Genomic DNA, 26,650 nt, shown 5'->3' with positions numbered 1-26,650 from the left:
CCACCCACTTCTTCTAGCAGGCTTTTCTGATAACGCACTGAATAAATTCCTTTAGCAAAAAAAAAAAAAATAGCCAGTGTCGACACGATTCCCAGTTTGCCGGGATTTCCTCATCGTACATGGGGAAAACCGTTATACTTTTATTCTTTTATGAATTCTTTAAAAAAAAAAAAAAAAAAAATTAAGTGGTTCAAATTTGTTTGTACAAGCATACAGTAACACTGATAAACACACAAAACTGAAATGGTGTGAAAGCTCGAACAGAACGAAGAGGAACCCAGTAGGAACTTGTGTGTGTTGCTAGCTTACGTCGCTCGGATCAGATATGACTCTGTATTGTAGGATATGTGGCTCAAAAGTAATTGAACGCAAAAGCAACCCGGAGATAAAGTGGAAAAACCTCAGCAAAAAGCAAACCTTCAGTTGTGTTCTGGGGTCAATACATTCTCTCTGTGTTACTATTTTTCTGGTCAGGTGGTGGGGGGGAAAGAAAAATAACATTTTGTACCCGTAAACGTGGCAACATATCAACGACCATCGCTAGACGTTCTTTTCCTTTCCTTGTAAGGGAACGGCAAGGCGAGAACAAAAAAAAAAAAAAACCTCTCTTACACCGGTCTATAGCTTGCACGCTAGCGCTGACTAATCCCTGATCTTCTGCACAGATGTTCCGCATCAGGCTACTGCACCTAGCGACTTGTTCCTCGACATTAAACGCGAGCGTTGTCGGAAAATTCCTTTCTTTCTGCCGTTGAGATTTACGAGTGACGTTAATACTGAAGTCTGATGGCGCGAGGTGACGTTCGATCGCGTTGTCCATTTGTGCTGTCGAGCTGCGGTGTGTGTGTAACAAGCCTCATGTATCACGTTGGATACAGACAGGTTTATTCCTGATCGTATTCGTGAGATTTCTTTGCACTGAAATGAACCGGGTTTAAGTAAGAGTGGTGAAAAGTTACAGCAATTTCTAAAATCACTTCTTTATTTCACTTACACATTTTCCGAATATTTTATATTTTATATATATATATATATATATATATATATATATATATATATATATATATATATATATATATATATATATATATATATATATATATATAATATTTAGTTGTCATTTTGCTCAAGCTTCACCTTTTATGGAGTTGTGTGGGCGTGGCTAAATGCAAATCAGCTGTACCGTGAACGTGTATGGAGTTCGATGACTAGTGCATGAGTGATAAATGAGGCGTGTTACGGTGCTGTGCGTCTGTTAGATTTCTTCCCTGTTGTACTGAGAACATTCTAGCTTTCCCTCACTGACCTCGTTACTGACATCCGCCGAAAGCAAAGCGCGATGAAAGATAAAACCAAGTGCGTCGTGTTCTGGATATGTTCCTCACTTTCCATCCGTTTCCCTCAAAGTCCTGCATCATCTCCACTTCCTGGGTCCCTGTTCCCTGCAAAGAGGGCGGGGCTTACTGCCGACCCCCGCTTCACCCTCTCAGAGCACTCACCGGAAGCCGACTGGTAGACGAAGGAGGAGCCGTAGGCGGGGTTTCTAGCCCTCTGATTAAAGACATACAATAAAGTGATACTAGTGGAATCATCTCTGTTTTTAAAACAAAGCTGCTCTTTTTTTCTTTTTCTTTTAAACAGTCTGTCGGATTAAAAGCGCTTAGTATTTTTTCACGTTGACGAACACTTTGATGGCGCCTGTGAAGTCGGCGGAGAGGAGAACTTCTGTGTGGTCCGTTTTAAGAGCTCCTGGAAGGGAAGAGAAAGACGGAGTTGTCTGTGAAATGGTCGAAACCGTGACAAAAGCTGTTCCGTGCAGGTCGCCACGGTTACAGTCGTTACCTGATGGGATGGGCTCCGATTCGTCTGTGACGTCGTTCTTGCACTCCGTGTCAGGTTTCTCCGCCCCCGGCTCCTGAGGCACGATCAGATCCGGATGTGGGGCAAAGATGGCCGACGTCACGACTGCGTTATGGGCTACGAGACAAAACAAGCGTGGTGAATATTAGACTAAAGAAAAGCTTGGATGGAGAATATTATAAGATGGCGGCCATGTTTGAATATTTGTTCTATCCTTGCCTAGGACTACAACTAGCTGTTTGATCAGACATCACCACAGCTTTACCTTTAATTCCTTCCCAGAAGTCATTGCGGTCCCTCCGTACGGAGGTGAATTTGCTCAGGTCGTGGTACGTGCTCCAGATGTACACGTATTTGTCCTCTGAGCCGCTCACGATGAACGAGTAATCATGACTGAGAGCAAAAAAAAAAAAAAAAGTAGCAGTTATTTTAGCACATTAAGAAAAAAAATCGTAATGAGGAATCTGTGGCTGAAGTGACAATTTATCTAAAAACTGAATTTAATTTATGATAGGATTTATGATTGAGCACTATATGGCCAAAAGTTTTGGGACACCCCTCATTGAATTCATGGGGTTGGGCTTGACCTCTTAGTTCCAGTGAAAGGAACTCTTAATGCTTCAGCTTTATACCAAGACATTTGGACAATTTCATGCTTTGTGGGAACAGTTTGGGGATGACCCCTTCCTGTTCCAACATGACTGTACACCAGTGACCAAAGCAAGGTCCATAAAGACATGGATGAGTGAGTTTGGTGTGGAGGAACCTGACCAAAGAGTCCTGAGCTCAACCTGATAGAACACCTTTAGGATGAATTAGACCGGAGACTGTGAGCCAGACCTTCTCATCCAACATCAGTATCTGACCTCACAATTGCGCTTCTAGAGGAATGGTCAAAAATTCCCATAAACACACTCGTAAACCTTGTGGAAAGCCTTCCCAGAAGAGTTGAAGCTGTTATAGCTGCAGAGGGTGGGATAACTCCATATCACATTCATGTGTTTGTGAGTCTCCACTCTAATTCATCCCAAAACTGTGCTATTGGGTTGAGGTCAGGACTCTGCAGGCCAGTCAAGTTCCTCCACACCAAACTCACTCATTCATGGACCTTGCTTTGTCATGTTGGAACAGGAAGGGGTCATCCCCACACTGTTCCCACAAAATCAGGAGCATGAAATTGTCCAAAATGTCTTGGTATGAAACTGAAGCATTGAGTTCCTTTCACTGGAACTAAGGGGCCGAGATCAACCCTTGAAAAACAACACCTGAACTCGATGATTTGGAGGGGTGTCCCAAAACTTTGGGCTATATAGTGTATGAGGCAAATGTTGTGGAGACATGGCCAATCAAGTTGCGTTTTTTAAAAAAAGTAGGTCACTTGACCATAAGATGTAGTTGTATATGATTACATCATCACATTTTTTTAATATGTTGTCATATTCAGTACGTTGCTCCTCACCTGAAGCTAGCTTTGATCTGACTGCTGCTGTTCACGTAGCCCTTGTACTTCATGGACAGCGACAGGTCTCTCAGGTCATACAGACGAATGCGAGAGTCGTTTGATGTCACCAGGATCTGTCGGGGTGACGAAAACGTTGTCTCAGTCACTACAAACGCACACTGCAGTCTAAAACCTGTGTGTGTATTGTGCGTGTGACTGCTGTGGTACCTTGTTCTCTCCAGGCAGAGGCTCGATGCCAGTAATTTTGCGGCCCACGCGGTTCCTCCCCCTGGTGGAGCGCACGTGGATCTGCGTGTGGTACTTAAGGCGCTGGCAGATAAACACACACAAAGGAGAAACAAAGCCTTGTTACAAGCCGTATCGCTTTAGAATTTCAGGCGTGTGTGTATCGCTCGGTGAGTGACACACCCGTTACAAAAAGTATAACCTGACTTCCATAAGTGAGGATTACAAAAATGCATGATGTGTGGGCGGATGGGAAAATGGGTTTAAGTAAGTGTAATAATACACTAAATGTCCAAAAGTATGTGCACCCCTGACCATCACACCATATGTTGGTTCTCCACACAAAATTCCTTTGTGTGCTGTAAGACGTTCCCATGAAACCCAACCACTGTTCCAGTATGACAAAGCGAGCTCCATCAAGACATGGTGTTGAGGTTAAGGTTGGATTTGAGAATCCTGCACAGAGCCCTGACTCTGACTCTGACTCAACCCCTTTGGGATAAACTGGAACTGGAGTCTCCTCACCTAACATCAGTATCTGAACTGAAATGGTCATTTATCTGAATAAACATGAAATCCCCACAGTCATGCTCCAACGTCCAGTGGACAGCCTTATATAACAGCCAATAGACCTGAACTGGGAAGCACATATGGGTGTGATGGTGAGGGGTGCACAAACTTTCACCCACAGAGTCTTGTCTCTACTAAAATCACACCTCCGTGTCGTAGAAAATGCAGCGTCCATCGTAGGTGCCGATGACGGCATATTTGCCGTTCTGGCAGAAGTTGGCCGCGGTGATGAGGCGCGTCTGGCCATCCACCTCGTTCCACAGGGCCACCTTCTTGTCCGGAATATTCCACAGGCGCAGCTTGCCGTCCAGAGAGCCGCTCAGGAAATAGCGATCGTCCTATACAACAGAGGCACGGACACGGGTTACCACTTCCTGGGTTCGCTCACACGGTCACAGATGTCAGAATTAATCATGCACTCACTCTGGGGTGGAAGGCGATGGCTGTGACGAAGTCGATATGCTGGAAGCAGCAGAGGCACTCTCGCCTCGATATGTGCCACAGGCGCACGGTCTTATCCATGGACGACGACAACAGGAAGTAGTTCTGAGGAGACGGCAAGCAGAACTAATGTTTAACTGGCTCAGCTCTACAGATAACGGGATATAAATGATAGTGATAACACTTGTTTCTAGATTTCGCTGCATTTCCACTCCTAGAAATGAAAATAAATGAATAACTACATAACCAGGAGACACACTCTCACCTTTGACCAGGAGAGATCGAGAAGGTCAGCTGTGTGGCCTTTATACTTGCAGAAGGGAAGCTGCCTGAAGGGAACGTTTCTGTCCTCAAGGTCCGAGTCCTCTGCCGCTGCTCCCGCCAGCTGGCATGTGGGAAAGACAGACACATTTAAAGCTTTTAGCACAGAGCTCTTTTCCAGAAACTCTGTTATAGAAGAAATATAGGAAGCACTTAGAAGGAAAAGATTCCCTTTATTTCCAGTGTACATAACTACATCTGATTATTGAGATGCCACTTTATTAGATAAACCTCACAGTTGCTACACACAATCTGCAAGGCTGTGTGTGCGTGTCTAAGACTTACCCCTCCTTCAGTGTCAGACTTGGAAGAGCACAGACTCTCCTGAGAAGGCGAAGGCGACACACGACCTACAGCAAAAGAGCAGAATGTAGTGTTCAAGTACCGGATAAAACACACCATGTTCTGCGGTAAGAGTAAATTAATCAACAATAAACTGGTGTGACGAAGCGGAGATGCTTCTGATCACTGGACAGAACAGCACTTGAAGTGAATCATTACTTTTTATGGTGCAGCAATTTGGCAGCCTCTCTCAGACACACACACACACACACACAGTCTTGTGGGTGATACAGACCCACATACATGCTGGGATTAGTTTTTGATTAAAGAACATATTCCATACTGGTGTGTGTGTGTTTACCTTCTGTGTTGTATTTGATTCTCATGTTGTTAAAGTAGTCGTAAGCGTTTTTTAGGACCCAGATGCGCACCACGTTGTCCTGACCGGCTGTAGCCAGGAGCCGGCCGCAGTGAGAGAACTTCATTGTCCATACCGCTCCCTGAACACACACACATTATTACATCATTCCTATAGCGTGACTCAAATAGCATAAATCAGACGTATGGTTCGGTTCCTCCTCACCATGTGCTCTCCGCTGAGGTCCTGCACCACTCGGATGTGGTCGAAGTCGAAGGGCCCCTTGAAGCCGTGCGCCGCTTTGAATTTGACGGGCCGTGTGTACGGCATGCCCTCGTCATCACTGGAGGACGGCTCGTCCTGCTCCGAGTGGAACACCTCGTCCCGGACGCTTTTCACCTTGTTCACCGCACGCTCGCCGTACTCCTCCGCCAGGTGCTTTGCCCGCTTCACCGACTTACCCAGGAACTTCTTCAGCTGGGTGCTGCGTGGCGGAAATAAAGGACAAGGAAGAGTAAGACAAGGAAACAAAGCGCAAAGAGAGACTAGAAATAACAGAGCTAAATGTTTACGTTTTCTGTTTGAGTTTCCCTCCGTCCGAGTCGGTGAGTGGAGGCTGACTCTTATCGTCGTCGTCTGACTGCGCGGCGTCGTTCCTGTGCAGAGGAGAGAAGCGAGAGACTCAGGGTGGAACTACATCACACAGTAGAATAAAGCCATGCTAGGTTGTTAACCCTAGTCTTCAGACATTCCTGATATGGGGTGGTCGTAGCTCAAGTGGTCAAGGCTCTAAATCGCTGATCAGGGTTCAAGCCCCCAGCACCGCCAATCTGCCACTGTTGGGCCCATGTGCAAGACCCCCAACCCACCCTTGCTCCAGGGGTGCTGCATCATGGCTGACCCCACACTCTGACCCCAACCCCCAAGGATGGGATATGTGAAGAAAGAATTTCACTATGCAGTGATGTATATGTGACAAAGACAACTTCCAAAACAGTTAAAAAACAGTATTTTTAAAAAATTAAAAAATAAAGAGAAAGATTAGTGGCAGCGCTTTGGGGAAGCAGTCGCGTGTCACTTCTGCTAGGCTGTAAAACGAGGACAGATCGGAGCGTGGAGAACGGGATTACGGATACATTTCACTCTGGAAAAGACCCCGGAGACACGGCGTGACAGATACGAGGCGTGACGGAGGAAAAAAAAAAAAAAGACCTCGCCTCGCTGCGCTGATGTTACTCAGAGGACTTTTAAAGACATCCATAAAAAGCGCTGCTCTCACCTCGTGCCTCGTATTTTTGTTCTAATCGAGTCACGCTCGCTTGTCGATTATCCTGGTTTTAGGTTGGAAATCCCGAACGTCATTTCAGATCCGTACTTGAATGATGGCGTGTTAAAAGAGACAGTGTGCGTCAAATCATCTAGTTTATTTGATTATTTAATTGGGTTGGGTCATGTGACCTTTTTTACTGTGTACTAATCTAAGAGATAAACGGACATGAGGTTGAATAATGCAGAATAATATTATAAAGGTGATAAACTACGTCTTGAGATAGCTTAGGGGTCACAATGTCTTTTGTTTTGTTTTTTTTTATCGTTTTAAATACATTTTACAGCCAAAAGTTTTGGGACACCCCTCTAAATCATTGAATTCAGGTGTTGGGCTCAGCCCTTTAGTTCCAGGGAAAGGAAATCTTAATGCTTCAGCTTCATACCAAGACATTTCTAAGGCCCCTTGGTTTAGCAAGCAAACTTTTGGCAGTATAGTGTATCTGATTAGAGGCAGTTTAATTGCTGCAGAAATACTAGGGCTGGGAGACACTTCTGCACATACACAATAGTCAATTTAGTGAAATGAATTCGCTCATATCTGATGCGGACAAAAACAATAGACTGATTAATCTGTTAAATATTTCTTAAGTAAAATTATAGTTTAAAATTAGTTATCTGCCTTGCATTTGGTTAATTATCCATTTAGCCATGTTACCCACATCTTACACTTTTTAAAAAATATTTGTAGAAAATTATTGTGGTCAATGGTCTCATTACACCGCTGTTAAAGTGGTGCATTATGGGAAATCAGGTTCTCTTATCTGGATGAACATGGAATGAAACCCTTTAGCATGATGTCAGTGATGGGATTTAATGTGACCCAGGTGTGGTATGGGTAAGGTGGTGGTAGTCGTACGTGATGTACTCTTTGGTCCTCCTCATGATGTGCAGTGTGAGGGGGTTGATTCCTGCAGGGAGTTTCTCCTCTGCCTGGTTCAGTGGGATCTCCTCACCCGTGTCCAGGTTCTTAATCATCACGCTTGCCAAGATCTCCTGCAGAGACATGTTAAACCCTGAATGAATGACTGGAGATCTAACACACCTGATACTTACACACACAAACACACACGGTACCTCATCAGTGAGCTCTCTGCCCGAGTTAGAGCGCGGTCTCTGGGGTCCAGGAGTTTCACTTCCAGTCGGACTGGGCTCTCGCTCATCTGTTTCCTACACACACACAGACAATGATGCAAAGAAATCACCAAACATTGTGGATAAACGCATACAGACAATGCAGACAAAAAACTGTGGATGTAATTGTATGTAATGTGCAGTAGGGCAGGATCAGCTCACCTGCGCTGTCACCACTTTATCCCCGCTGGTGGCACTGGCAAGGTCCAGAGAGTGCTGCAGCTCTTTAGTGAGTCCTCTCACACTGGAGTTGGGACTGACCAATCCGCATGGCTCCTCCGCACCCTGTGCGGACACTGACCAATCACAGCACAGCTTATTTTATCACCATGTTACTAAATAAGCAACAAGCGACTCTAAATACACACTTCTGACTTTCACTCTATGTATAATAATTAATCCTGGTGCATTCATCGGTACCATAAAAGAATAAAACTTGTTTACTCATCAGACTCTAGAAACACAGCGCAGAAAATAATGGATGAACAAATAAACAGACGTCTCACCCTCCAGTCTCGTGGGCCGAATGCTTTCCTGAGACTTTTTACTGGCGGGAAGAGTGGGGCGAGATGGGGGCGGCGGCCTGGGAGGCGGAGCTCCACTGGGAGGTGGTGGTCTCGTGGGTGGAGTTTTCTTGGTGCTGGCTACGATATCCGGCTCTACCGTAAACTGCCTGGGAGGCTTCGATGGGCCGGAGGAGTCCGACTCCGGTTTGTCCCCGAGCGGCACCTGATCCAAGATGTCTGCCGTTTTGGGCATGTCTGTCTCGTCAGACTGAGACGGCCCCAGAACGCGTGTGATGTCTGGAGGAGGAGGAGGAGGAGGAGGAGGAGGAGGAGAAGTTTCTTCCTGAGATGCTGGAGCTCCATCAGGAGCTGGTTCCTGTGTATCCAGCACGTCCTGCGACCTCACTTCCTGTGCGACATCGAGGTCGGCTGGAGCTGCAGGGGGTTCCAGGGGTACTGAAGGTTCCGGAATTGTGGAGGCAGAGCTTTTTTCCTCGCTGCTCAACAGATCCTCCTCAACTCCGCCCCCTTTCTGACTCTCCTCTATAATACTGTCAATGATCTGGAGAGCGAGAGAGAGAGAGTTAATTATTATTATTATTATTATGCTCTAATGATAAAGTCATCATTTTATTTCGTCTGTACTTAATCAGAGAGCACCCCCCCATCACTTGATTGAAATCTACTAGCTGTTGCTAGCCAACACTCTAAAACAAATCTGAGATCTGATTTGATTAGTTTTCACACTATACAGCCGAAAGTATTGAGATACCCCTCCAAACAACTCTACTGAGTTCAGGTGTTGTTTTTAAGGGGTTGGACTTGGCCCCTTAGTTCCAGTGAAAGGAACTCTTAATGCTTCAGCTTCATACCAAGACATTTTGGACAATTTCATGCTCCCAACTAGGGATGGTTCTTCCTGTTCCAACATGACTGCACACCAGTGCACAGGTCCATAAAGACATGGATGAGTGAGTTTAGTGTGGTGTGAACTTCATAGAGTACTGACCACAACCCGACAGACCACCTTTGAATTAGATGAATCAGAGCGGAGAGTGCGAGCCAGGCCTCCTCGTCCAACATCAGTGCCTGACTTCACAAATGCACTGCTAGTAGGATGGTCAAAAATTCCCATAAACACACTCCTAAACCTTGTGGAAAGCCTTCCCAGAAGAGTTGAAGCTGTTATAGCTGCAAAGGGCGGGACAACTCCATATTACATTCATGTGCAGGTAAAGACAGACGTCCCAGTTTTGGCCTGGCTCACAGTCTCCACTCTAATTCATCCCAAAGGTGTTCTATGGGGTTGAGGTCAGGACTCTGTACAGGCCAGTCAAGTTCCTCCACACCAATTTATTTGATTTGGCAATATCCAGGATATTTTGGTGGAACTGTTGTCAGTATTTTACTGATGTTGGTGTTATTAATATGGCAGAATTGCTTGGTGGTATACTGCATTTTAAATATTGCTTGTCTGGCTTCCACCCATAATACATTCCTGGGAAGCAGGACATCAGCGGCACAGCTAAAGGTTTGTTAAGGAAACACTGCTGGGTGTCTGAAAGCGCCACTGTTGCAACAAACGCTTCTTTTGTTCTTCAGGGCTTGGCACTTGAGCCAAAACACACAAACGTACACGGACCAGAGTCTGAACTCCGCACAGACTTGGGAACGACACAGTGATACAGAGCAGGGAGCACTGTGTTATGCTGCAGTTACAGACTGCAGCGTTCATATCTCACAGAAACGGATATAAAGGAGAAACCTGGAGAGAGTCATCGTGGCGGGGCTCTGACGCCGCAGCTTCTTCCTGGACTGGGTTCTCTAGAGCCTACAGGTGATCAGAAGGAAAAGAAAATCAGTTAAAAACTAAACTAAAAAAAATAAAAAATAAATCACCTGTTGATTCATGCAATTGAATCATCTCTATACACAATATTACACTTCCACCCTGTGTAATGGGGTTATTGTATTTTAATCACCAGACCTGATGAGCTCATCGAAGAGTGACACCGCCTGGAAGCCCCGCCCCTTTCCACCCAATCGTTTATATACCTACGTCTGGACTCGGAAATGGAGAATGTTTTGAGTTCAGCGTATATTTGAAATGATTTTTAAATACGATTCTGTCTGGAACAGCGTGTGCATTTGGAAACAATAAATCAAACAGTTCGATTTAACAAAACACTCCACCCAGTGGTCAAACAAAACAGCTTAGGCCACGCCCACAGAAGTATGTAGCAGTAAAAGGATTCCGATACAAACCGTGGCATTGTGTTAAACGCCTTCTGTACCACCTGTTTTGCGGTTGAAACCCTAAACACATGGTGATGACATCACAACATTGTTTTTTTTATGAGATATTCTGATACGGTGAACATTTCGGGGCAGATTGTTGGACTGGGTGCAAGGTGCCTGTTTTTTTCACAGTCACTCAACATGCTGCAATGATTACCAAACTAAACCCAGCGGGTGGGCGGCGTCTCTACCATCTGCTGATTTCAGCCCTCATGAGACTACAGAAGGCCGAGAGAGACAAATCCCACAGCGCTCGCAACATTAACTCCGATTCCACCGCCGAATCTTAAAGAATACATATTAATGATAGTCTTTGTGAGAAGGGCTGTACGTACCTGAGACTGGGGAAGGACAAACTTCGCAGGTGACCTGAGGAAACAAAAGATGTGGGTTATTTGCAATACTCTCTGCCATTAGCAAGATCTAGTGGCAGAAAATACCTGAACGTTTAAACGTATGCATGTGGTGAAGGAAATGTGTAATTAATATCGATTAAAGGAGTCTCCAGTGTCAGCACTTCATATAGGACAAAGGTCAAGCTGTAGCGAGAGAGAGAGAGAGAGAGAGAGAGAGAGAGAGAGAGAGAGAGAGAAGAGAGACGGGAGGGATAGGGAGACACAGATAGAGAATGAGCAAGAGAAGAGAGACGGGGGAGAGAGACAGTAAGAGAGAGAGAGAGAGAGAGAGAGAGAGAGAGAGAGAGAGAGAGAATACTGAAAGAAAAGATTGTTTATAGCTGCTAGTATAAGCGAGTCGACTCTTATGGTTCACCCAAGAGACCTGACTTCAAGAGCCGACTCAAAGAGCCGACTCCTTCCCCACATCTTATGACAAGTGTAAAAGTTATATATATTCTTGGACCGTTTATACTAATAGCTTTAAGGCTTTTGTTTACATGCTAAGTGATTTATTATTCTACACACACAAACCATTTTAACATATCTGAAGAAGTTTTAATCACCACCACGAGTTTGTTTTTGTGTGGAAATCTAGCTTTGTTTTGCTTCGTTAACCAGTAACTGGTGTCAGGTGAGGAGGAGACTGATAAACACACACGCACTGACCGAGCTGTGCTACGTGTCACGCTTGTGGCGCCGAATATCAGCCAGACAGGTCAAAAATAAACAAGTAAACAACGCCTGGGCTCAGAGAGTGACAGTCATGATATCAGCGAGCGCGAACACACAGCAAAATAAACCACAAAAACCGCACGCAGGAAGTCCTAGTCACGACAAGAGTGAGTGGGAATTAGAAAGACAAGGGCTGCGCTACAAACGCCTTCCCGCTGTACGTCAAGTGCACTACACAGCGCGCGCACGCCGTAACGTCGAGCCCTAAGTAGTGCACCTGCGTACGACGTCAAGTTCGATTTGACGCACAGCCCGCCTGGCTCACTTTACACCTTGATTAGCCACTGTTATTTTTTTTTTTTACTTCATACAATTCGCAGCGGTTATCAAACCCTTTCTAACACGAAGTCAGAACACACTCACACATTCGGCGAAGGAGACAAGTTGACGTCCTCCGCCGCGTCGTAAAATTCCTCGGCATCACTAGTATCCGACGCCATTTACAACTCTGCTAGCTTAGCTCCTAGCTAGCTAGCTACACCAACCAAGGCCTCAAGTTGGATTTAAAGTCAATGTTTGATTTGTGTTTAAATTAAAAAGAAAGTTAACAAATTGCAAGGTCCCCCGTCTCCTGTGGCTGACTGGCTAGTAAGCTAGCTAACGTTAGCGCAGAGACAGATTATCACCCAATAAGAAATAATGGGAGAGGCCGCTGTCACTGCCCGTCTTGCAGTGCGCACGCGCACCACCACTGCGCATGCGTACAGGTAACAAACGACAGCCGCCCAATCATCAAGTATCAACAGAAACACTAGCCGGCGCTGCTAGCTAGGTTAATACGTTGATGCGGTCGCCATATTGGAAAGGACGGATTGTATCATCAATGCAGTATGAGGGAAATCTCCCTCGTTTACATTGATATATGAAATATGTGAAACGTTTACTCTTTTTCAACAGTTATAAATAAACTCGAATGTTGTAAATGTAACTACACATGCACTGCCCCAAATCAGTGATATGAAGGCTAAATGTACAGTGTCCAGAAACGACCATGAATCAGGATGCCAGGCTGGAGTTGTCAGCAATGTCGATTAAAAATAATAGATTAGAATGATTTAATTCTATAAATCATAAAATCAACGTGTTCTATATGGTAATGTAATGGAACTATAAATAGATTGTAAAAGGTAATATGACGATAAATGCATTAAAATACAATTTAAATAAAATTAAAAAATCTTTAAAAAAATGAAACAAATGAATTTATACATTTAAATTGAAATCCAAAAATTAAACATTAAAAATTTACATTAAAATATTTCGTAAGAACAAATAATAAAACGATACATTTGAATTTTAATTAAAAGAATAATGTAAACATTAAAATGTAAATCAAAATATAAATAATAAATAAATACAATATATAATAATATAATTTAAAACATAAAATTCAAATGTTAAAAAGTAAATAAATAAATACAAGTATAAATTTTAATTCAAATCTAAAAATGTATTTAAAATGTCAAATTAAAATATATAAAATAAATAAATAGAAATTTACAATGATAAACCCCCTTGCAGGGTCTGGGTTCGATGATGATTGATTATGTTCCCATAAAAGCATGACCCCAGGCGTTTTATTCATTAATTAGGTAAGCTTTGTTTAACAGTAAACAAACCCCCGCCCCATTCCCACCCCTCTCTACAAAACTCCTCCCCACAATTTACACTGATAAGTTTTAGAGGACAGTCATAGCTTTAGGATTTGAAGCTCCCTCAGACATTCAGCGGCTTGAAGTTCCAACTTCTCCTCATGATGCAGAATTATTGATGAGGGTGAGTAAGGGTGTTGGGGGCGTGTCTACGAAATGATTGACAGAAGGCTGATCTAAACACAAACAAACAATTGTTTTGTTTTGTTATACACCGGTTCGGAGCCAAAGCCTTAAACTATTCCATTTTTTTTAAATCATGTAAGTGTGAAATGTTCACCACTGCACCTTTTTCCATCTTATAATCCATATTATTCATGTGGCGCTTGTTGAATCAACCAATCCGCCGGACCGCATCGCAACTTCTTTTGGCAACGGAAGTTTTGAGCGGCTGATGTTGATCGACAGCCGAGTGAGCCAATCAGCGTTGTGCGCAGCGCGACTCCCTCGACGTCGCCAGCCAATGGGAATATAGAGGGCGTGTCCGACTGGGGGTCCATGAGTGGAGTAGATTTGAGGGGTTTAAGAAGAAAACAAGGGCAAACCCCGTCGCTAGAGGTAAAGAATTCACATTTATTAAAAGTTCAAACTCTTCTCCTTTTTTCCCAAACAGGGGTTTTAAGCGATCACTTTTTTCGGTGTCGGATATTTGTTTCGAGGTGGAGTGGACGCTGCGCTAATGTGCTATGGAGCTAAATGGAGTAATGATAGTAACCGAGCTGTTTTTATCCTGAACCTTTAAATCCTAGATCCCACAGCGCGAGCTCTCTGATCAGAAGTGATCCATTGTTTTTCCGCCAATCAATAAGGTCGATCTGTTATTTGTTACATTGTGGGGTTTTTCTTTTGTTTTTTTTTTTGTTTTTTTTGCTTCCTGATTAAAACACACGCATTCCTGTGCTATTATGCCTGTACGCTGATCCTGTTAGCCTAGCCTGCTAACTTTAAGAAGTTGGGAATAAACATGAACGGACATGTCGAGGGGAGAGTGACATCAAAACATCTTATATTTTATACGGTGTGAAAATACGCAAATAAACTTTGTTTTGGATGACACGTGAGATCACGAGGACTACTGGAATATGTAAAAAAAAAAAAAAAAATCTGTACCAAATGTTTTTAGTTAAACTTTTTGTAGATCCCGTTATAATCGTGGGACAAGAACCGAGTTTGTTTGTTTACAAATATCGTAAACTCCACAAAAAACACGAGGAAAATCTCTCATCTGTATTTATTCCTAAGCTTTCCACCCCAGGACCTAGTGCCACCCTGTTTAAATTGTGGTGTCCTGATGTTATGTTTGTGTTTTATCGCAATACCGGTATCGCAGTGTCGTCTGATATTTATGGTCACGATAACCGATCCAGCGTGGTGTCCTGATGTTATCGATAACCGATCCAGCGTGGTGTCCTGATGTTATCGATAACCGATCCAGCGTGGTGTCCTGATGTTATCGATAACCGATCCAGCGTGGTGTCCTGATGTTATGTTTGTCTTTTATTGCAATACCGATTTTGCAGAATCGTCCGATATTTACGGGCCTGATAACCGATCCAATGTGGTGTCCTGATGTTTTATCGTAATACCGGTATCGCAGTATCGTCTGATATTTACGGTCGATATTCCCGATAACTGATTTTCTCTGAGATCTAAGATCTTGTTGTGTAAAAGACTGTGTGTTTGTTGCATGTTGCAATCACAACAAGGACAACGTGCCACACTGAAAAGCACTCCGTTTCTTCACTGATTATTGTTTTGTTTTTTTTCGACGGTGTGGCTGTCGATCACCTGCCGTACTACTCGTTCGTCCATCCTCTCATAACGGCTACGTCTGCGAGCAAGGCTGCGACGTTCTCCGAGTGTCTATTTACTCTTCAGTGTGACACGGCTGAATTGCGTTCGCTTCTGAAGTGACTCCAGTATTAAAGGTGCAATACGTGATTTTTATTTGTTTAGTAATCTGGAAGAGAGAGAGAACATGCACTGCCTTCTCAAATGTTTGTTTAGGCAAAAAAAAAACACCCTGAATGCTTGTTTGTTTTTTGGCCATGGTAGATCCTGGGGGCGGAGCTTCACGATCATGGGCGGGAATCATTCGCACGTCAAACCTACTGAACTGTTAGAAATCTTATCTTAAAAAAACAAAACAAAAAAAGACTAAAGTTGCCAAAGGTACTTTTAAATTCTTCTAACCGTCCGAGTCTGAGAGGAAATGTCATGCTGTAGATCCCTGACGAGGGTGAAGCCTGAGCACGGCAATAGGAACAGTCTATTCCTTCCGCTGTGTTTTCTCTATTTCTCTTTCTCCTCGTTTCTGAGTATAACAGCATAAGTCACAGTGTCGCATGATGGACAGCTCTGGTGATTATTTTCATGAGAAAGACTTGAAACACACTTCAGTGTCCATTTCTTTCACCACTTTCGCCTTTTCAGATATAACATCGTGTTACTACACAGCTACAACACAGATACCACACTATATAGTGACCTCGAAATTTAGTTACTTCCATTAACTTACTGTCATGGATAAGAAACTAGGAAAAGATGTACCTTTCAGGCTATTTATTTTTGTTTGTTTGTTTGATTGTTTGTTTAAATATTTGTCTACCTATCTATCTGTCTACCTATCTATTTTTTTTTAACTCTACTAACTCACTGGAAGTAGTACATTTTTTTAAATAATAATTGTTTTATTTTTTATAAATACAAATATTTTCTTAAAATCCTTAAAAAAAACCTAATTATAATTATTTTTAATAAATAAATTGCAGAGAAGGAGAAATTTATTGAGGAAAATTTCCTTGAAAATAACACTTTAAATTAAAAATAAAACTAAATAAAAATCCATGAAAGGGAAAAAAAAATTAATTGAAGTGTCAAGAAAAAAAAACACGTGACTCTTGTCCTCTGTAGCACTTCACCGAATGACCGACGTGATGAATCTAATTATATAAGCCTCGTCACCTCGGCTTGCCGGTTTTTCGAAGCGACGATGATATTGTGCGTGTTAAATATACCAGCGGTATAAATAGAGCGTATAGCGCGTATATTTCGGGCGTGACAACACCTGAAATCTAAAAGTGAGCTGTTCTACCCGGAGCCGTCCGTCACTCGATCCTCCTCCTGGACTCACGGGAGTCCGAAACGCGCGACACGTGATCACCCGCAGAAGCTTTTTCCTCGTCCCTGCTTTCAAATAGAAGTCATTAATCTACTAAAAGAGTGCTCTCTCCCGGACCGGACGCAAGAGGAGATGTGATTGAATTAGAAAACGTGTTGAAAACGGAGGACTACTTAACGTCGTATTGATTTTATCTTTTCTTTTTTTTTCTCTCTCTCTCTCCACTCAGACTCCGGAGGTTGAGTGTTTAAAAGCATTTATTGGTGTATGGAAGAAAAGTTTCAAGACATGTTAAATTAAATAACACACACACCAAAAAAAACCCACACTCACATAGTAACACGGTGGGTTTTATTTAGAGACGTGCCGTAATTTATTACAGACAGCGTCGTATCACACGTCTCTAATTAGGCTCGTCGGATATCTAGCGGCCTTGCTCGGACGTTATTAAAAGCCTCTCTTCCTCTTTCTTATTTTCTGCCGCTTATGTAATCCGCTCTGTCGCAGTTGCCATGGGAGTGGAACTGCTTCCACCCCTCAGCCCCCTCACCCGGTGTTAAACGCAGGCCCTCGTCACCTCGTCGTCTGCTCCTCAAAGGTGGCATCTGGTGCCATGACCCGGCCCACGTGCCCGTGTCTGTCAGCGAGCGTGTTGCTGGGGAGAAACAGACAGAGCTGAAAGAGGACATGGAGGCATGCGGGGTGAAGCCGAGCCAAAGCCGACTTGGGATACAGGAATTGTCTTCCCGGTGCGCGTGAATTAAATCCGGGCGCCTTGGTTTTTGTGGTATAACTTTAAAAACCCGGCTTTTCTCAATATGGCGGAAGTGACTGCAGTTAACATTTGATGTAAAGCAGATTTCCTCATATTTGGCAGATTTTCCCAACACACATCTGAGTGAAATATTAATATTCACAATGTTTAAAACTAACCAAATTTGTTTATCTGCGAGTCCCTGATAAGCCTAATTGCTTCTGCTTGGCATCTGGTCGCTACACAGACAGATTTCTCACAGCAAATGAAAAGCTGCTAGAAAATCCGCTACTGTTACGGCGCTGCTAGCTATCGAAACGGTCCCAAATGCGGAATATTCGAACCAATTGTGCAAGTGCCTAAAAGATTCCTAGTGATAACAAACATTGTTTAGTCGGATGTATTTTACACGATTGCATTAGAAATTGACGAACTTCCAGTGAGATTGTAGCTTTATTGTCTTCACAACATCCACATGCTCATTATTAATTAGAGACACCTGGCATGTACGCTTCCAAGAGCTTGATGTTTATTTCGTGACGAACCTGCCGATATCCAGTCTCGATGAGTCAACGGTGTGTATCGTCCATCAAGAGGATAGATAGGAATGATGACATCTCGGTATCGACTTTCATATTGAATGTGACAGCGGCGGTGTCTATCGTATGACTCATAACCCAGCAGGAAAACCTACACACTCTTTTGCTTTCGGCTTGAAACACAGCCTCAGGTTATAGTCGAAGCAAACAATCCGTGTGCATTCATTCAAGTCCAAGTGTTTATTCCTTAGATAACCGAGGGTTAATCGATATCATACAAAAGATACTTTTCTTAAAAATGAAACATTCAAAAATATCTAGTACATTGCACATCCTGAATACCAGAATAATTAATACCATTGCCCCATAGAATTTGGCAAGTTTGGTACAGGTCTGCCTTCTATGGCATCAAGCTTGTGTCACCGGTTAACGATCGTCCTTTTGGTCTCTACTCGCTAAGCCGACATCCATCCGACTGTGACAACGCGAACAAAGCGAGTGAGAACGAAGGATATACAAATGTGAAGAGAGCACTACTTCTTTTCTTATGTTCATAAAGGCAGATATCTGAACTATGAGGGTGTGTTCACAGACCATGTGTGTTTACATGCTCGTGGTCCAGCTAGTCTATCCGGTATTTGTCACCAATAAACAAGCCCTTAGCTAGCTGGCATGTTAGTAAAGCATTTAACCGTAAGGTGGTTACCGCGGTAGCCGGTGTGGTGGTTAATGTTCTTAGGTAATTGCATCCAAAGGCAGGATTGACCAATAGCTTCTTTAGGGTCTTGCCTCGCTTTGGAGACTTAAGTGTGTACAGTTTGCTGTGATTAAGATCTCACTTAAGATAAGAGTTTTTGTGCGTTTCGCTCACTTGCACAAGCCAAAAGACCTTTATAATAATTTTGGTTCAAATTTTACAGGATAGTCTATAGCCATGTACCATAAGGGGTCTTAAACTATAAGAACATAATGTGTAGCTTGTCCATATTGTGCAGTGTTTCCTTGTCTCAGCATCAGACATCCCACTCACAACCCGTGGAGTGTCTTTGCACTTTGTTGGGTTTGGATATTCAAACAATTTTTCTATAGTGCACTCTATTTCCATGTGAAATGGCTAATTTGGGTTGCGGGGACGTTTGGTTTTATCCATTGAGATTTGTTAAAATGTGAAAAGTGGGCGTTTCACAACACACAGATACGCTAGGCTGATTGTAGAGGGCAACTCGCCTCCTACTACACCACCGAGACTTGAAGAGGTGGACAAAATCGTGCTAATGATGGAGACAGAATTGGAGTTGCACTCCAATTTCATCCCAGGAGTGAGGCCATGTGTATTTCATGCCCGTTTGTCCAGCTGGTAACGGAGCTGAGGTCCAACATTTGTACAAGTCCTCATGAGTACCTCGAGCAAATCGCGGGGTTGGGTGTCATAAAACAATAAAATAATGCTTATTATACTTTTTTTCTTCTTCTTTGTCTTAAGGTTGTAATCTAACCAACCCAAAATCTGACTACCTACACTTCTGTGCATGTTTTGAACTCGTCTTGAGCTTTTCAGAGCCACTGGTCACTGAAATCCTGACGAAATCTCCCTATCATCAGTAGATTACAAATTCGAATCCTACAGCCAATGCTATAGCTGTCTGTCACTGGGAATTCAGATCAAAATGGTTTATACTCTCAGATTCGGACAGTGGCAAATAAGAGTGTTAAAAGGACCTTACTTATTTGCCAACGGAATAGTCGGATAGTACATAGCTGGTTATTCGACATGTCAATCAAATGTCAAGAAAGTTGATGGCTCTTAGCCAGAGTTGCAAGCAAAAAGTACCAGACTCGCCACAAGCCAAGTCTTAGAACCTTGGCTTGAGCTTGCTTAGTTAGGATTTGAGACTTGACCAGCTTGAGCCTATAAGATTCAGGCTTTGATTTTCCCCCGGTGACCCTATTTAGACTTGCACTTGAGACCTGCATGTGAGCTGGAAATGATATGATACCCTTGACTTGTTCTCGAGAGATGCTGCTTTGAGACTTGACCTGGACAGTGGGGCAAGTGAATGATACATCCACCGACACAGATTACCCCGCTGGCACATTCTAACAAACCGCTTCCTATTCGATCCTGAACTAGTGTCGCTTTCCTTCCTCTGACCAGAGACATGGATTATAAATAAGCAACCAGTTATAACTGTCCATAAACACCTCTCTAAATTGCAGATTATCACCAGGCGTCCAAAGAGTCAGGGGTCATGGCCCAGAAGAAAAAAAGGCAACAGAACCTAATAGTAGACAAGTGCTTAGTTCGGGTACATTGTTCGAGACAAGATTGCTGTAACAAACGTATATTTGAATAAGAAATTCTATATTTCTATATTGCCTTACTGATTCTATTTGGATGGTTATACTGAGTAGAAAATTCTAGATGTATTCAGATACGAATGTTAGAGTGTTAAGATCTTGACCTTGGAGTTTAAGCCTTCCTCACACATGGAACCTGGGGCATTATGGTCATATCCTTTTCTTGTGCTTTGCCTCCTCCTTTGCACACTTGCCATGAAGAATACCAAATCAATAAAACTGGTAGAAATTAATGTCCAACATGGGTTAACTGACGCCAAGTTTCAATTAGATTGCATGGCATTAGTTAATGATGATAATAACGTTGATGATGATGACGTAATCCAAGCTCTGTTATGCCGCTTAATTACTACAGAGTTGTCGGATCCTCTCCTTCGGAAAACATTCCTTCTCTCTCCGCGATGAACCCTGCTCGTGTAACCCAGCAGGGTGTTTGGACTCCCAGATGGCAGACAACGCCCCAAAATATGAGCAGCAACATATTAATAGAAGTGCCATATGCTGTCCAGGGTTCCAAAATAAGCTGAGACAGAAAAGGGGAACGAGATCATTGAGAAGGAACGGCGAAGTCAGAACTGTTAATTGAAACGTTATTATAATTTCTAACATGTATAATGCGATCTGCGAGACGTTAATGTCTAAATTTAAGACCATTCAAGCTGAGTCAGATTATGACATGGAACTTCCATTTTTCTTCTTTTATTAAAATAGCTAAAACGCACTTTATTTAGAAATATAATCTGTTATTCATGTTGTGTATTTTGTTTAAAAATCCCATCTGTTGTGTCAAATAACTGAGGAAAGAAAATGAGTCATCTGTATTAGGGCTGCACGATTATGACAAAAATCATAATTGTCTATTATTCCCTTCAAACTGTAATTGCGATTATTAATTACAATTATCACAGTTTACATTAAATGGTGTTTTGAACTGCATGCCAGATTTTATTTTGTCTTGGTGACTTTTCTATCCTATTTCTTTGAGGGTGGAATCAGCAGAGAGTACCTCAGAGACTTGACTTGTGCAAAATGGTCAATTACCATACTAGTATTTATAGCGCTGAGAATTCCTTTTTCAACAGACAGAACAGCCGAATGATGGAGTCTGTTCTGGTCCAATTGTTCACCTAAGTCATGTCTGTATTTTAACTTAAATACTGCATAAGTTGAATAATAGGAAGTCCTGATGTTCAGGCTGTAATGTCTTAGCACTTTAACAGTTTATATTTTTTTTTAGAAATGTCTTTAGGCTTATTTAATTTAAGGCTTTTGTACATATTGGCTATGGAATAATATTCAAAAAGGTCCTATATGTCAGGGGTTTTCAGAATCAGAGACAGTGGCCCACCTACATTTGTTAGCCTACTTTTATCAACTGTGTTAACATTAAATATTAAAAGTTAGGCTATTATCTGAATAACATTGTTGTGTTTTCTGACCGTTTTTATTTTTATTTTTATTGCTGTCACACTCAAGGGCTGTAAGGTATTTTAGTCACATGGTGTGAAATCGGCGCTGTGCAGACCGATAGGTGTAGGACATTAAAGTATTGTGAGAGCGGTTCTAGAGCATATTCCAGCACGCACTCGCGCATTATTTGTGTGTGTGTATACAGAGATGTCAGTCAAAAGTAATTTATTTTCGGTTCTAATTCTTGAATCTTCTCAGCAACACTTTGTAAACTATCTGATGTTTATCAGCGCACATGTCCGCAAAATTAACATGACGAGATAGACATGTGCAAGTGGATAATCAGGGCGTTGATAAGGACATGCCTACAGACTATTAGGCCAATTAAAAGTATTTATTCACCCCTCACATTACATGCAATTAACACCCCTTAAGCACGCAGAATAATGTAAGTAGATTTTTTTTTTTGTAATCGCAGCTTTGAACGATTATGTAATCATGGTATCTGTAATCATAATCGTGATTAGAAAATCAGTTAATTGTGCAGCCCTACTCTGTATATATTCCTGAATTTTCTAGTGTGTAAACTGGTTAACGATGCAAATTCCACAACGAGGACTAATGAGCCATTATCCGCTAGCTTCCCACCAAATTAGAGAACAAATAAAAGCTTTACCTGATCAGGAATCCTTTTTCCACCTGTTTTCTGATTGGCTCTGCCTCCTGCCAGTCACCTTTGGACTTCTTTTGCACCTAACGTGTACTTTGTATATCTGAGCTGTGATCCATAAATTGGTGTCTTGTGGCTAGATTGCGACTGGCTGTTTTTTTGCACATGCTCACTAGTGTTTTCTGTTGCAGAGGTGCGCTGTGGTTGAGTGCGCGGGAATGGACTACCCTGTGCATCGAGGGGACACCATGGCCTTGGGGCTGCACGACAGGTACTGTGCAATGTATGTCATTTTTTCCTCTCTCATTGTCTCTTGCTCTTAATCTACGTTAGCCTGATTTTGCAGAAAATGTCTTGCATTGTGGGGGGGGGGGGATTCTTCGTTTGCGAGCCACCAATAGGACGACGGCATAGGATGATGCCAAGATTTCGGGACGGTAGTGATGATGAGACATAGACGGGAAACTTGCCTGTTTTGCCTCAGTGTGAACACAACCAGTGAGATGCTTCTATCGCGAGCGGATCTTTATCACGTAATCTGACATAGATTAGACATACTCTATTAGTATTTTCCTCGCAAAACTCGTATACACGGGAACAGATTTTGATTTTGCCATAGCAACTATTAGTGCCCATGGTTGCCTAATAAACTGTCGACCAACAAATAAATGAAAGAAATTATACCGTTGATGCTAATGGTTTTAAAAAGGTGTAAAAGATTTTTTACTACGCGAACTATTGTTGTAATAATAATAATATAATATGTTTTAGCTGATACTGATCGTGAATGTAACAATTTTTTAAAAAATAAATACATTTTTTTTTCCCCTTATAAATTCATCATGAATGTTGAAACAGGAATCGCAGATTTTCCACTGCGATCGTAAGTCGTGCCGCATTCAATATTTCATTTAAACATTTCATTTCAACATTTCATATTAAATTATAGTGTAGAAGTCGTGCCTCTGTGTTGCATTGGATTCCTGTCAGAGAGAGAGAGAGAAAAAATAAATAAATAACTAAAAAAGCAAAGGCGTTTATTTGAACAAGGCCCAAGTAAATTGAGTCTCCGAGCACTGATTACTGTTTATCCTTTACAGTGGCTCGAGATGTTCTCCAGTGTAGGATCTGTGTGTGGGTCTTCCTTTTTTTTTCCAAGTGGTGACTCAGACCCTTGAGGGGGATGTGTGTGTGTGTGTGTGTGTGTGTGTGTGTGTGTGTGTGTGTGTGTGTGTGTGTGGGGAAGTGTGTGTTGGAGTATTTATATATCTTGGAGTTTGTGTGTGTGGGGAGTGTGTGTGTGTGGGTGCTGGAAGGTTCGGTGCGAGTGGACTGATTAAATGGTCACTTAGCCGTTTCTCCTACAGCTACGCTATTCGTTGTTAACAACATTGAGTACTTCTGAACGGTGCTTAAGGTACTTTATAATCTCAATAACGAGGTAAGACGATGCCCTTGCAATGATCTTAGGAGGTAAGAGGATAAACATGCCATCCTCAGTGATGCCCGGTAGCTTAGTAGTTAAGGTGTTGGTCTACTGAGCGGAAGGTTGTGAGTTTGAATCCCAGGTCCACCAGTCTGTCCCTTCTGGGCCCCTGAGCAAGGCCCTTAACCCTCAATTGCTCAGTTGTATGAAATGACAAATTGTCAGCTTTGTATAAAGGCTGTGCTAAATGCCAGAAATGTAAATACACTAATAACTCTCTGAGCCGAATAGGTTGGGGGCATGGATCGTTCCAATGTTCTTAAACTCTAAGTACTTTTCCGCTACTCTCGACATTCTTGAAGGTGTTGAGCCATGAAGCTATTTGACCTTCTGTAAGGTCAGAAAGGTTCTTATTATCCGTTTTAAATGCGTCCAAGTTGGATTAGGAGTCAGCCATTTTGTATTTCCGTTGTCCAAGATACTACAAAAATATATATATTTTTTTGGATCTTTATGCTAACATTGTTGTTCTTTCGGCTGCTCTCTGTTCGGGGCTACCACAGCGAACCTTTTGGTCCACATGTTTCGTTTTGGCACAGGTTTTTATGCCGGACGCCCTTCCTCACGCAACCCTCCCATGTTATCCGGGCTTGGGACCGGCACCGAGAGTTAGCTCTTCATGGGAATTGAACCCGGGCCACGGCAATGAGAGTGCTGGATCCTGCCGCTGGACCACCGGGAAGCTACATTCAAATTATCAAATTAAATAAAATGCTGTGTCCAAGCACCGGCATCAACGAGGAACCTGAGAAGCCAAGGTTAACTCTTAACACGATGCTGCTGCTACCACCAACATGCATCTCAGCATTGTCCATTTCAGCTCCGGGCAGCGAGATTATAAAACGTAGAACAGTTCACTGGGTGGGGGAGGGGATGAGATGGAGGGGAGAGGATGGTAGGGAGGGGAGGTGGTGGTGGTGTGGATGGAGGTGATGGTGAATATTTATGGAAGGTGTTTGCTCCCACTTTTTTTTTTCCCCTTCTTCTTCTTTCGGAAAAGTACTTGCTCAGGCTGAACGAAAGAGTTACTGTCATAACATGGATGAGTCTCTCTCTCTCTCTCTCTCGCTCGCACTCCCATCACCGAACCACTTTGAAAATGCTAAATGCAGATTAATGGAGGATTTCCTTTGAGCCCTGCCAAAAATACTCAGCCGGATCAGTCACCCAACACGCTGCATGTTAGCGCTTTCCATACATGCTGATCTGAGCTACGTTTCTCTCCACGCGGCAGGCGCTGATATTCCACTTTCACAACGACCCCTTCTTAACTCCCGTTTATTTTTATTTTTTTCATGGTTCCTGATGTGCAAAAAAACCCCACAGATTTCCTGTCACCAAACAAACAGTTTAGCCTTTGAATAGTAATTAGCCTGGAAAATTTATACACTATCTAAAACGTTCATGTTTTAGAAATCGTTCTTTCTTTTTGCAATTTTTTTTTTACGTTTTAAAATTATTTATTTACACATTTCCCCCAGACTCCTGTTCAAATCAGCAGGTATTTATTTTTCTGATTTTTTTTAAAAATAATAAACGTTATTTTCACGTTTACTCAAAAAATGTATGTATTTTTTTACGCCACAAACAACTCGATCCCAACTCGATAGCCAAAATGTTTACAAAACAAAATCTACAATGTATTTTTTTTTTTTATTTGTTTGTTTTGTTTGGGGCAGGCTAGTGGTTAGAACTGGTGCCTCACAGCAAGAAGGTCCTGAGTTCAAACATTCAGGAACCTTTCTGTGTGGAGTTTGCATGTTCTCCCCGTGTCTGCGTGAGTTTACTCCAGGTACTCAGGTTTCCTAACACAGTCCAAAAACATGTACATTAGGTTGATTGGTAATTCTAAATTGCCCATAGGAGTGTGTGTGTGTGTGTGTGTGTGTGTGTGGTTGTCTGTCTATATGTGTGGCCCTGTGATGGACTGGTGACCTGTCCAGGGTGTACCCCTGCCTTTCAGCCCAATGTGTGCTGGGATAGGCTCCAGCAGATCCCCGTGACCCTAATTAGGAATAAAGCGGGTATAGAAAATGGATGGATTGTTTAGGGTTTTGTTTGGGTTTTTGTGTTTCTTTTGTTTTGTCTGCTTCTTTGTTCGTCTTTACACTCCGTAAATACTACAAATACTAGATCAGGTGATGTAGTCAGAACGTTTAGAAAACATGAAACTCTTAATTATTTGTTTATTCACAACTTGTTTGTTATAATAAAATTAAAGCTTTTTTTTTTTTTTTTTTTTTTCTTTTAACCTTTCAAGTCTGTAATTGCTAAAACATTTCCAGTACGCATTTCGCTGCGGAATTTGTCAGCGGCTCAAATCTACGAAGAAAATCTGACTCGGTTTTGTAATTTGTCTTCGACATCATGTTGTATTCGTGTAAAACAAAAAGGCTTTTTTTCCCCCTACTGCCACGCTCTTTCATGTCAGACGCAAACCTTCGCTTTCTCTAACGAGACGCCTCTTCACAATGCCTTTGACTTGTCTCGGCGTTTGTTTTGCGGCTCATTTCACCTGAAGGCCGTGTCTCGGCGACGTGACGGCGCTCTAATTTATTCCTCTTCTTTTTCATGCCTCCTGGCTCCGGGTCACATGATGGCAGTCAGTCTCTCAGGTTAGAGAGGCAGGTGATTTCCTGCTGTAACCCCAGGGCTATTGCGATGGCTGGGTTCAGTCTGCGTCTGCGCCAGCGTCTGCGTCGGTTTATCTGCGGTCCGAAACGCCTGCTCTGATTCGCCGGTACGAT

The 26,650-nt window shown here is 42.7% G+C and overlaps 2 protein-coding genes across 3 annotated transcripts in view; one reads left to right on the top strand and one right to left on the bottom strand.

Annotated features, from left to right (window-relative positions):
- Positions 1 to 1,135: 1,135 nt before the first annotated feature.
- On the bottom strand, positions 1,136 to 12,602 carry wdr44 (WD repeat domain 44). Its single transcript, XM_058383035.1, has 19 exons — positions 12,277 to 12,602; positions 11,119 to 11,152; positions 10,251 to 10,316; positions 8,486 to 9,047; positions 8,142 to 8,275; positions 7,923 to 8,015; positions 7,705 to 7,841; positions 6,092 to 6,175; positions 5,745 to 6,003; positions 5,523 to 5,661; positions 5,165 to 5,229; positions 4,824 to 4,943; positions 4,541 to 4,663; positions 4,264 to 4,455; positions 3,530 to 3,631; positions 3,320 to 3,435; positions 2,126 to 2,253; positions 1,843 to 1,977; positions 1,136 to 1,749 (listed from the first exon to the last, which is right to left on the bottom strand). The coding sequence occupies exons 1-19, from the start codon at positions 12,351 to 12,353 to the stop codon at positions 1,661 to 1,663; spliced, it is 2,655 nt and encodes an 884-aa protein (XP_058239018.1). The 5' UTR covers positions 12,354 to 12,602; the 3' UTR covers positions 1,136 to 1,660.
- Positions 12,603 to 13,671: 1,069 nt separating this feature from the next.
- klhl13 (kelch-like family member 13) overlaps positions 13,672 to 26,650 on the top strand; it is a 42,798-nt gene continuing 29,819 nt past the window's right edge. The window contains exons 1-3 of one of the 2 annotated variants that reach the window (XM_058383053.1): positions 13,672 to 13,689; positions 13,947 to 14,123; positions 22,609 to 22,700. In XM_058383053.1, the coding sequence (XP_058239036.1) occupies positions 14,064 to 14,123; positions 22,609 to 22,700 (152 nt within the window). In that variant the 5' untranslated portion in view covers positions 13,672 to 13,689; positions 13,947 to 14,063. Of the gene's footprint in view, positions 13,690 to 13,946; positions 14,124 to 22,608; positions 22,701 to 26,650 lie in introns of those variants that run through there. The other variant, XM_058383054.1, reaches the window with a different exon arrangement.

The sequence above is a fragment of the Hemibagrus wyckioides genome, linkage group LG28 (assembly GCF_019097595.1).
Source record: "Hemibagrus wyckioides isolate EC202008001 linkage group LG28, SWU_Hwy_1.0, whole genome shotgun sequence".
Lineage (NCBI taxonomy): Eukaryota > Metazoa > Chordata > Actinopteri > Siluriformes > Bagridae > Hemibagrus > Hemibagrus wyckioides.
Note: the sequence above shows the minus strand (reverse complement) of the source record. Positions and strands in the feature narration are given on the sequence as shown.